Source organism: Theobroma umbraticum, unplaced genomic scaffold (genome assembly GCF_002168275.2).
Source record: "Theobroma umbraticum cultivar Fairchild unplaced genomic scaffold, ASM216827v3 scaffold_204.0, whole genome shotgun sequence".
In the NCBI taxonomy this organism is placed as follows: domain Eukaryota; kingdom Viridiplantae; phylum Streptophyta; class Magnoliopsida; order Malvales; family Malvaceae; genus Theobroma; species Theobroma umbraticum.
The window spans coordinates 3,706,617-3,717,077 of NW_018397267.1; the positions used below are offsets into that span (position 1 = coordinate 3,706,617).

The window sequence follows — 10,461 nt, forward strand, 5'->3', positions numbered from 1 at the left end:
GGGCCACGATTTCTTCGGATTTCCGGGATGGACAGCCTATATGTATAGATTCCGGCCCACAAAGTTAATCCTGCAAAAACTCACCCATTTCTAAATTTTGTGAAAAGGGGTCACTACTAATTTTATTGCATTTTTGAAATAACAAGTGGTCTAGGTCAAAGGCATGCAAGCAAGCTCGACTCCACTGGGGATCGAACCCAGAATCTCTGGTTCCGTAGACCAGCGCCTTATCCATTGGGCCATGGAGTCATATTCGGCGGAACCGTCAATGCTGTGAACACCTGGAGGATATATTGGCTCCATTCCCGCCAAAACACGGATATCGCCCCCAGTGCTTCCCGCCAAAACCACGATCTCTCTAGTGGGGCTGAAGCAATAAGAAAAAAGAAAAAAGAAAAAAGAAAAAAAAAAAGAAGAAGAAAAGAGAGCCTCATTTCCCCCCCTTTTCTGCATATTTGCGATAGCGTTTGGTTTTCTTCTCAAAGCGTAGACTAGTAACAGAAGAAAAGAAAAGAGAGAACCAATAAGATGGAGATGGGAGCTCAAGATTATGCTGATCGGAAGAAAGATATCAGCCAATTCTTGTCTCAAGATGTGCTTTTCCTTAATCTATCTATATTCATTCCCCGGTCTTCTCATTTTTCTTTCTTTCTTTATAAATTCCTAGTAATAATTTATCCATAGTTTTAATTCTTGTCCAATTGATTGATCAGATTTACCAAGATGAAATCAAGGCTATGATAAATCACAAGCGCCGCCGCCTCATCGTCAACATATCCGATCTCCACTCCTTTAGCAACTTGGCTCCTAGGTCTGCTCCTCTTCTCTCTTTCTCCTTTTCTTTTTTTCCCCCTTTTGAGCTTTAGTTAAGTCCATTGGGTTTTTGTTTTTATTGTTCTGACTTTTAGGATTCTGAAGAATCCGAGTGAATATATGCAACCATTTTGCGATGCGGTGACGGAAGCCGCTAGAAGCATTGACCCAAAGTACGTGAAAGAAGGAGAAATACTTCATGTGGGCTTTGAAGGCCCTTTTGTTTCTCGTCGTGTCACACCCAGAGTGCTCCTCTGCGAATTCATTGGCTCCATGGTCTGCGTCGAGGGCATTGTCACCAAATGTACCCTTTTTATCCCCCTTTTTCTTTCTAAATTCAAGTATAAATTACTTTACTTGTTCACATAATGTAATAAAAGTGTGAATATGGGATTTTGTAAAACGTGGGCACTTGCTTTGAAATTTGCTTATTTTGGGCCCTGAAAGTCCCTAATGCTCTAAAGACGCTTTGGCATGCTGTCGATAAGGTTTGCAATCCTAGAAATATAGTTTGGCATTTCCCCATCAATGCTTTTTAATGTTATACTGTGTGTGTGTGTATATATCTAACATGAACCTGCCTTCGTTTAGGTTCTCTGGTTAGACCAAAGGTTGTCAAAAGTGTTCACTTTTGTCCTGCGACTGAAAACTTCACTGTTAGGGAATATCGAGACATCACCTCCAACAATGGTTTGCCAACTGGGTCTGTGTATCCTACCAGGGTAATTCCTACGCTTTAGATCTTCTATTATCAGTATGGCTACTGGATTAAGCCTGACTCGTGGGGAATATTGTTTCAGGATGAAAATGGCAACTTATTGGTTACTGAGTATGGGTTGTGCCAATACAAAGATCACCAGACCTTATCAATTCAAGAAGTTCCTGAGAATGCTGCACCTGGTCAGCTTCCACGAACTGTGGATGTTATAGTAGAGGATGACCTGGTTGATTCATGCAAGCCTGGAGATCGTGTGGCTATTGTAGGAATATATAAAGCACTTCCAGGAAAAAGCAAGGGTAGTGTGAACGGTGTATTCAGGTATCTCTTATGTAGTGCATTATTGGAAGTAAATATTAATCCTCATTGTAGTTTGGTCTTTTCCGTTTACTATCTTTAATGAGTGATTTTGCAATGTAGGACGGTCCTTATAGCTAATAATGTCTCTCTGCTCAACAAGGAGGCCAATGCACCAATCTACAGTCCTGAAGACCTGAAAAACATTAAAAAGATAGCAGAGAGAGATGACACGTTTGACCTGCTAGGTAACTCCCTTGCTCCTTCTATATATGGGCATTCATGGATAAAGAAAGCTGTGGTTTTACTGATGCTTGGTGGAGTGGAAAAGAATTTGAAGAATGGCACTCATTTACGAGGGTTAGTCCTACTCTTGTCATTTAATTGTTTTTGTAGTTGTATATCTGGTAAGTAATGGCCCTACTGGTTGTTATTCCATCCTATAAGCTGCTTCTTTTTTCTTCTTATTTTATGCTTTATGCAGTCCATAAAACTATGCCTTGGATTAAATAGAGTTTAATCCTTAACATAAGCTAATTTCTTGCTCTTTTTTAGGGATATTAACATGATGATGGTTGGTGATCCATCTGTAGCAAAATCCCAACTTTTAAGAGCAATCATGAACATTGCTCCCTTGGCCATTTCAACCACTGGTCGAGGTTCTTCTGGTGTTGGTTTGACAGCTGCTGTCACCTCTGATCAAGAAACAGGTAAAGTATTTCAATGATTCTAGCATTTCTGCCTGTGGTCCTATTTTTGGTGCTCTTGGGGTAATTAAATATCTCTATGATCAGGAGAAAGAAGACTGGAAGCAGGTGCAATGGTCCTTGGTGATAGAGGTGTTGTCTGCATTGATGAGTTTGACAAGATGAATGATCAAGATCGTGTTGCGATACATGAAGTCATGGAGCAGCAGACAGTAACTATTGCCAAAGCTGGTATCCATGCCTCATTGAATGCTCGTTGCAGTGTAGTGGCTGCAGCAAATCCCATATATGGAACTGTAAGTATATATTGGTTGCTAAGATGCACTGTCACTCCACTAGCAGGGTTGTGAATCTTGAGTTTATACCAGTTGTTGATTGAATGTGCAGTATGATCGATCATTGACTCCAACAAAGAACATTGGACTTCCAGACTCTTTGCTTTCTCGTTTTGATTTACTGTTTATTGTTTTGGATCAAATGGATGCTGATATTGATCGTCAAATCTCAGAGCATGTCTTGAGAATGCATCGATATCGCTCAGCTATTGATGGAGGTAGGCAAATAATTTTCTTGTGTACTTAAAGATTGGTGGCACGTATACAGACTAATGTAATTAATAATTCAGGCGAGGCAGCTCTTGATGGAAGTTCAAGATATGGAAGAGAAGATGAAGCTGATACTGACTCATCTGTTTTTGTCAAGTATAACCGAATGCTACACGGGAGAAAAACAGAAAGAGGTCGGAAGCGTGATACTCTTACCATAAAATTTCTCAAAAAGTATATTCATTATGCCAAACACAGGATTCAGCCTGAGCTGACTGATGAGGTTGTGAAATATATATTTATTTCTTTATTCAGTATTCATTTATATTATCCTGTCATTTAAATTGATTGCTTTCTTCTTTTCTTTGTTCCTCTGTTGTAATCTGTAGAAACACTGTGCATGGTATTCTGCAATATCTTCTCTAAAACAAACCTTGATTACCTGATAACTTGTTTCCCCAACCATCTGTAATATACTTATTCTGGGCTTACCCTAAAATATTCTAATCTGCAGGCTTCAGAACATATTGCAACAGCTTATGCAGAGCTCAGAAATGCCAGTTCAAATGCAAAGGTTTGCTTTTGCAATCTACCAACAAACACCTTGATATGCTTACCTCAATTGGTAATTCTAATGCTCTGATTGGTATTTGTAGACTGGTGGAACCCTTCCAATCACGGCTAGAACCTTGGAAACCATAATTCGTCTGTCAACTGCTCATGCAAAATTGAAGTTAAGCAGAAAGGTATCTTATTTCCTGAAAAAAAAAAAAAAGCCATTTCTTGTAATGTTATTGTATTTGGGATTCCTCAACTTGTTCATTGTAACTTTTTTTTTCTTTTCAAAACTTGCTTTTATTGCTCTTTAAATTCAATCTTTAATCTGTGGGGTCAACTGTGACCAAAACTATATGGTGATTTCATGTTTATATATCTATTTGAATTGCATGTTTGGCCGTTGCTTGTGGCTGCTCCATTATATTTCCTTCTATACACATTTGGGTATGAATCTTATTAATACTTCTATTGCATGATGATTCATCATGGCAGGTTACAAAAATAGATGTTGAAGCTGCTCTGAAAGTTCTAAATTTTGCTATTTATCATAAAGAATTGTCAGATATGGAGGAGCGTGAACAAGAACGGCAGAGAGAAGAAGTGAGAACTCGGAGAGCTGATAGTCAAGGGTGAGCGTGCAATAAGCCTAAAAGAAAAAAGCTGTGGATTTTACAAATTCAAGTTGCTTATAGTTTTACAAATAAATATTGTTTATAAGCAATTAAATTATCTTTATAATTTAGATACTTGCTTTAGTTCTTATAAACTTCAGCAGAAAATTAGTATTGGATCAAAACTTGTACTTGTGGTTGACCTTCTCTTCTTTTGCTTTAATTAGCCCAACTACAGATGCTATGGAAGTAGATGATCCTCCAACAGCCCAGCAGCCCACTGCCACTAACTCAATTGAAAGGTCTGAGTCCTAAAAAATGCTTCAATTATGAATTCCCCAAAATCAGCTCTACTCTATTGTTCAATGGTTCACATAAATACTTATATGTATCTCCTTGTTGATGGATTGCAGAATAGAAGCATTTAAAACTATATTTGGTCAGCATATGCGTGCGAATCACAAGGATACTCTATCTATTGCAGAAGTAGAGGATGTTGTCAACACCAGAGCAGATGTCCGCTATTCAAGTGCAGAGATCAAGTCATTATTAGAGGTAATATGGATATATGGTTGTGGATGGGAATATTGATGTGAAGCTTTCATATTCTACATATGAATGATACATGTTTTTCCCCCCTTAATTCTTATTTGGCACAACATTTTGAAGCTCATATCCACATGTGGGTCACACCACAAGTTTACATGTTTTTGATTCCAACTTTTTTCACAATTGTCAGAAACTGCAAGATGATAATATATTGATGATAGCTGGCAACACAGTGCATATGATAGTATGAGATGTAAGAGAAGACCTGAATTCACCAAACTAACCAAGTTACGGAGCTGCTTTGTGTCATGCAATCTCGTTGCGGCATTGTGGGGATGGATCTTGTTCTCTTTTCCTCAACCAATTCTTTTCACATGCAAGTTTTGATGTATTTTCACCTCTTAAAAAGGCTTGTCGAACTTAGCCCATTTGTTTATACAAAGTTAAGTAATGCTCAGAAGTTGGACTAGCTTGGTTTAGTTACTCATGACTGAACTTACTAGGATCACCTTTTAAACCTTATTTTTTGTTTTATCGTTTATTAACATGCGGATGTAAAACTTGCTTTCCTTCTAACAAAATCAAGCCTTCATTCGGATACTGATTTACAACACGGGCAGCGTAGCTCACTTTTTATTCCTTTTTAGCGTATCGATTGGTGGGTGATCTCTCCCAATTGGCTGTTCATGTACCAATATAGCTAATTAAAGATTATAAAAGAAGAGAAGCAAGTTTCAGAGAGGGAACAGAACCAAAGGTCTAAGTTGTTTCAATTAAAAAGAGTAAAGAGGGCAAATAAATAGGAAGTGTAAAGAAAAGGTGGAATAATGAGAAATGGATTACTCTTGTCACCGTGTGAACAAGAAAGTCCTGAGAAAACAAAATATAACTCGGCACGTGGCAGAACTAGAAGTTTCCTCCAATCGAGCAGAAGAAGAAAGTAGACTTGTGGCAGGGGTGGGCTTTCTATAATTTTGAGTTCATCAAACCTATGTATGGCCACGCTTCTTCTCAGAAACTCTCTTCTTTCACATCTCCACCTTTGCTCTCTCTCCTTCGCCGAAACTTTCCCTTCCGTTTCCTTAACCACCACCAGCAGAACCGGACCCCTAAATTCCACTAAGGTAACACTTACGTTAGGACAAGCTCTCTTCTTTTTCTCTCTTTATAGTGTTTTTATTTTTTGGTTGAATTTGTTTCTTTGCTCTTTGTCTGTGTTTTTGTTAGATGGAAGGAAGTGAAATAACAGAGGAGGTTTCTGAAAATAGTGAGACAAATGCGAATGTAAAAAAGAAAATATTTGTGGCAGGAGCTACTGGAAGTACTGGGAAACGGGTTGTTGAACAGCTACTTGCAAAGGGTTTTGCTGTCAAGGCTGGGGTTCGTGATTTGGACAAGGCCAAAAATTTGCTTTCAAAGGACAACCCAGCTCTTCTAGTTGTTAGTTCTTTTCCTGGTCTTGAAGTGAAAACATTAACTTACACGCTGAAAGTTTAATTGGGTGTCTATAAAATCTATGTTTAAGATTATTGTGGTGGCGTTTGTTAGAATTGCAAAGTGAAAGTGTCCTCTGATTGTGTAATTTGTTTCTGTTCATTATGTGCGTTATATAGAGTTTATTTGGTTTTGGAAATGTGAGTATCTGGTTTTACAGGTGAAAGCAGATGTCACGGAGGGTTCTGCAAAGCTAGCAGAAGCAATTGGTGATGATTCAGAAGCTGTGATATGTGCTACAGGATTTCGGCCAGGATGGGACTTGTTTGCTCCATGGAAGGTTAAATCTTTCTATTCCAGTTGAGATTTATGCTATTCCGTTTATATTTCAACTTTTTGTTTCCTGATATTAAATTAATTTACGATAATCTAGAGGAACAATGTATCAACAATGTCTACTGTGTTTTTTCCCGTGATTCTTGTGTTCTCTAGAAAATTCTGAGGTTATGACGATATGATGTGCCCTTTTGAGATGTGGTCGTGCATCTTGATGGTACATTTGGCTGTCTTTTTTCCAAGGGGTTCAGCAGAGGATAGGGCTGGTGTTGCCCTTTCCTTCTGCTTTCTTTTATGTTTCTTTTTCCAAATTTGAAGCTTTAAAATGGAGCTGCATAATGACGCTGTACTGATGACTATGCCCTATTGTCAAATTCTTGTTTGTTAATTGTTGTGGTGAATATTCATATGGCCATAACTACGATCAACATGAATAACTATATATACATTGTGCATATGATCTTTTTCATTTTAGAAGTGCTAACCTGTAGATGTTGATGCTAATTAACTCCATAGCCAGATTGTCTCCAGCACAGTAATGAGTTGATATCATTTATAATTGCAATACCATTTACCAATAGCCTTTTTTTTGTGTTCAGTTAGCATGATCTTGTATTGAATATGCTGCCTGCATTTAGAAGACAGGATGTAGATCTTCTGCTCAAAGTTCATTTTCATGTATATTGGATATGTAGTTGATGCTTATTAGTGAAATTTGTTATGCGATACAATATCATATGATTCTGTCATGTTAAATTTGCAGTTTGATAATTCCCACAAGCAGCCCAAGTATATGACCTCTTTTGTCATTGAAAGGCTATAATTTAATTCATATGCCTTTCTTTACTTGATAGCCTTCAAGTTGCATGACTGCAATTTCTCATTGGCACTCTTCCATAGTTTTTAGTATTCAATCAATTATCTTGTGCAGGTTGATAACTTTGGCACCGTAAACCTTGTTGAAGCGTGCCGAAAACTGGGTGTTAACAGATTCATTCTTATCAGCTCTATTTTAGTCAATGGAGCAGCAATGGGACAGCTTTTTAATCCAGCTTACGTCTTTCTCAATGTTTTTGGACTCACCTTGATAGCAAAACTTCAAGCTGAGCAGTATGTCAGGAAATCTGGTATTGACTTCACGATAATAAGGCCTGGTGGGTTGAGAAATGAGCCGCCAACAGGAAATGTTGTCATGGAACCAGAGGTAATGATGTATACCATGTAGAGGTGGTAAATGGTTAGTTTGGATTGGGTCAATTTGTGGTTCGGGTCACAACGGGTTTGGATAATTTTGGATTTGGAACTTTTTCAGACTCCTTTTCAGGTTTAGGCTGAGCTCATGTTCAGGTTAAAATGAAATTGTTATTTAAATTTTACATTTTTAGTGTTAAGTTTGAATTATTATGTTTTAGACCGGATTAATCTTGGGTTCAGATTGTTTAAATAAGTGTCTTTGACTTTTTGGTTAGTTCAGGTCTGGTCAGGTTTGATTCAAGTTCAGTTTTTTTTCTATCAGTTTTTGGGTTTGGATTCATTTGGCCACCTTCAATACCAAGAGATTTTTATTTTGTTTTCTGCTGTTTTTCATCATTTTCTCATGTAACCTAACATAAGCTTTTCTTTCTCTCGTCAGGATACACTATATGAAGGAACCATATCCAGAGATCAAGTTGCAGAAGTTGCTGTTGAGTCATTAGTCCATCCAGAATCATCTTTCAAAGTTGTGGAGATAGTTTCTCGCACTGAGGCTCCCAAGCGTTCTTACAAGGATCTTTTTGGTTCCATAAAGCAAACATGACTGTTGACCGTTCATTTTCGTGCTCGCCACTGTGCAGTTATATGTTTACCTGAATGGGCTCGTCTTTAGTGCCTTCATTCCATAACTGTAATTTGTGAATCCTTTTCTGTGTCACCCTTGAATATTTACCTTCTTAATCCTCAGATAATTTCAAAGATCAAGTTACCATTATCATGGAAATATTGTCCTGTATGATAGTCTTGACCGTGGAGTAACTTACCATGACTAAGATCAGTGCTATTCTAATGCTATGTCATGGGATTTACCATTCCAATTTTCAGCAGATAAATAGAATTATAAAGTTGTTAACCTTGAAACATATATTTTTTGCAGTGGAGAGTGGAATAAACAAAGAGAATAAATCAAGATTTTATTAACAGTTAATTACTTCAAAGAACAATGAATCCGTTCATGATACCAGTTGCTCGGAATAAACTCAAGCAATCTACCAACACAACGAAACTCGGAAAGAAGAAAAACATTTGGACAATATTCACCAAGTGAAAAGGAAAACATAAAAGTAACTAAATTCAAAAGAACCATGCAACCATACAAGCTACGGCAGCAAGAGCAGCAGGAACACCCAGAGCCACTCCAGCACCTTGAATTGGCGACGGAGCAGTCGCCCCGAGATCTTCACTCACAGCTGTGGCTCCCGTCGCAACAACAGCAAGAACCGTGGTGTAGGCAATCAAAATCATGGCCACTTTGCTACCCGCCATTTCTGACCAACTCAGCTAAACAAGAACTCTTTTAAGAACAACGTGAGAGAAGCTATTGAAGTGAGTGTTTTGAGCCTGACTGAAATGGGAGAGAATTCAAATGTTTTTATAGGGAAAGATTATGGTAATAATCAAGTATTTGCCAGCTACGTTTTGTTGGTTTAACCACAAACAAAATCATTTGAAGGCAGTGTGTTTGTTGTCAGCTAATTTCCTTTTCCTTTCTCACTCTTTTAAACTCTATACCAGCCTGGACTGACCGTATAACGGCACATTCATTCATTATTTACAATCATGGAAATGGGATTGAATATAATATATAGTCCATCCAGGCAAGTTTTTGCTAGTGCCCACTCCCCAGTGAGGATAATCCTGTATCAAATGATTATATTCCATCATTAGATAACCGGGTTTCGATCGGCTTGGAAACTTTACCCTTATGAGACTATATATTATCTTCTCAAGTCTTTCAATATTGATTACTCCATCTAAATTGAAGTTGTCAATCTCCCTTGATCAGTGACAAAAAGTTGGCCAATTCAGAAATGGGGGATCATGTTAGGGAATCACCCTTGAAGATTCTGTGCATTGACAAATGGACATGATAAGGGCATCTTAGGGCATAGTTTAACATATAAGTAACGTGGTTAGTAGCCTAAAAAGAATAAATTAAGCAGGACAATCTGCTTAAATAATTAAGTTGGCAATGGTTTAGCTGGCATTTTGATTGTAATTATTTTGCTTTTGGAAGCAGAAACACTTTAGCAGTTAGCAGCAACAGCTGGATCATTTTATTAACGAAGCTCTGGAGAATTATTTATCAATCATTGTTTATGGCTACTAGTAGCTCTAGCGTAATTCATATTGGGACAAAGTCCAAAGATAGGTCCATTATAGAAACAGTAGGCCCAAACTACAAAACAAAATGCAAGAATGGACTCTGGCCCAAAGGAAATTCTCACCTCGCAAGGTCTACGAAATTGGGTTTTTTGGGCCATAAAACTGAAACCAGCCCAACAGTGGATGGATAAATTGAAAGATTGGTTTGCTTGGCAAATCAAAAGAAAAGCAAGATCGAGTTAATTACCAAGCAACTATCTACATCATGAGCAGTATGTCGGATCGCCGGAAAAAGTCCCAACGACGAGGAGATCAACTAAGAGAAATTGAAGTTCTCATAATCTCAGCACAAGACCTCAAGAACGTGAAGCACGTGACCAAAATGAAAACTTACGCAGTCGTCTCCGTGGAGAATGAAAACTTACACAGTCGTCTACGTGGAGAATGATCACGTGGTGAAAACCCACGTGAACGACCATGGAGGGACCAACCCCTCGTGGAACGAAGTGGTGAAGGTGAAGTTCCACACAAAG

General features: G+C 38.1%; 2 protein-coding genes and 1 non-coding gene across 3 annotated transcripts; 2 read left to right on the forward strand and 1 right to left on the reverse strand.

Annotated features, from left to right (window-relative positions):
- Window positions 1-176: 176 nt before the first annotated feature.
- TRNAR-ACG (transfer RNA arginine (anticodon ACG)) lies at window positions 177-249 on the reverse strand. The gene has a single exon. It is a non-coding gene; the product is annotated as a tRNA-Arg (tRNA).
- Window positions 199-5,396, forward strand: MCM3 (Minichromosome maintenance (MCM2/3/5) family protein). The gene is made up of 16 exons (XM_021438391.2): window positions 199-594; window positions 714-811; window positions 909-1,117; window positions 1,405-1,535; window positions 1,614-1,852; window positions 1,952-2,188; window positions 2,384-2,538; window positions 2,623-2,831; window positions 2,923-3,088; window positions 3,161-3,363; window positions 3,595-3,654; window positions 3,737-3,826; window positions 4,131-4,267; window positions 4,477-4,551; window positions 4,663-4,804; window positions 4,989-5,396. Exons 1-16 carry the CDS (start codon window positions 529-531, stop codon window positions 5,046-5,048), a joined length of 2,277 nt encoding a protein of 758 aa, XP_021294066.1. The 5' UTR covers window positions 199-528; the 3' UTR covers window positions 5,049-5,396.
- A 314-nt stretch (window positions 5,397-5,710) lies between these two features.
- Window positions 5,711-8,675, forward strand: LOC110423950 (NAD(P)-binding Rossmann-fold superfamily protein). Its single transcript, XM_021438394.2, has 5 exons — window positions 5,711-5,922; window positions 6,026-6,238; window positions 6,453-6,572; window positions 7,500-7,772; window positions 8,202-8,675. Exons 1-5 carry the CDS (start codon window positions 5,794-5,796, stop codon window positions 8,364-8,366), a joined length of 900 nt encoding a protein of 299 aa, XP_021294069.2. The 5' UTR covers window positions 5,711-5,793; the 3' UTR covers window positions 8,367-8,675.
- The last annotated feature ends 1,786 nt before the right edge of the window (window positions 8,676-10,461 follow it).

Coding starts and splice junctions, on each gene's coding strand:
- MCM3 (XM_021438391.2), top strand. CDS start 529: ATGGAGATGGGAGCTCAAGATTATGCTGATCGGAAGAAAGATATCAGC. Junction 2,832..2,922: donor CAAATCCCATATATGGAACT/GTAAGTATATAT, acceptor TTGAATGTGCAG/TATGATCGATCATTGACTCC. Junction 3,827..4,130: donor AATTGAAGTTAAGCAGAAAG/GTATCTTATTTC, acceptor TCATCATGGCAG/GTTACAAAAATAGATGTTGA.
- LOC110423950 (XM_021438394.2), top strand. CDS start 5,794: ATGGCCACGCTTCTTCTCAGAAACTCTCTTCTTTCACATCTCCACCTT. Junction 5,923..6,025: donor GACCCCTAAATTCCACTAAG/GTAACACTTACG, acceptor TGTTTTTGTTAG/ATGGAAGGAAGTGAAATAAC. Junction 6,239..6,452: donor ACAACCCAGCTCTTCTAGTT/GTTAGTTCTTTT, acceptor CTGGTTTTACAG/GTGAAAGCAGATGTCACGGA.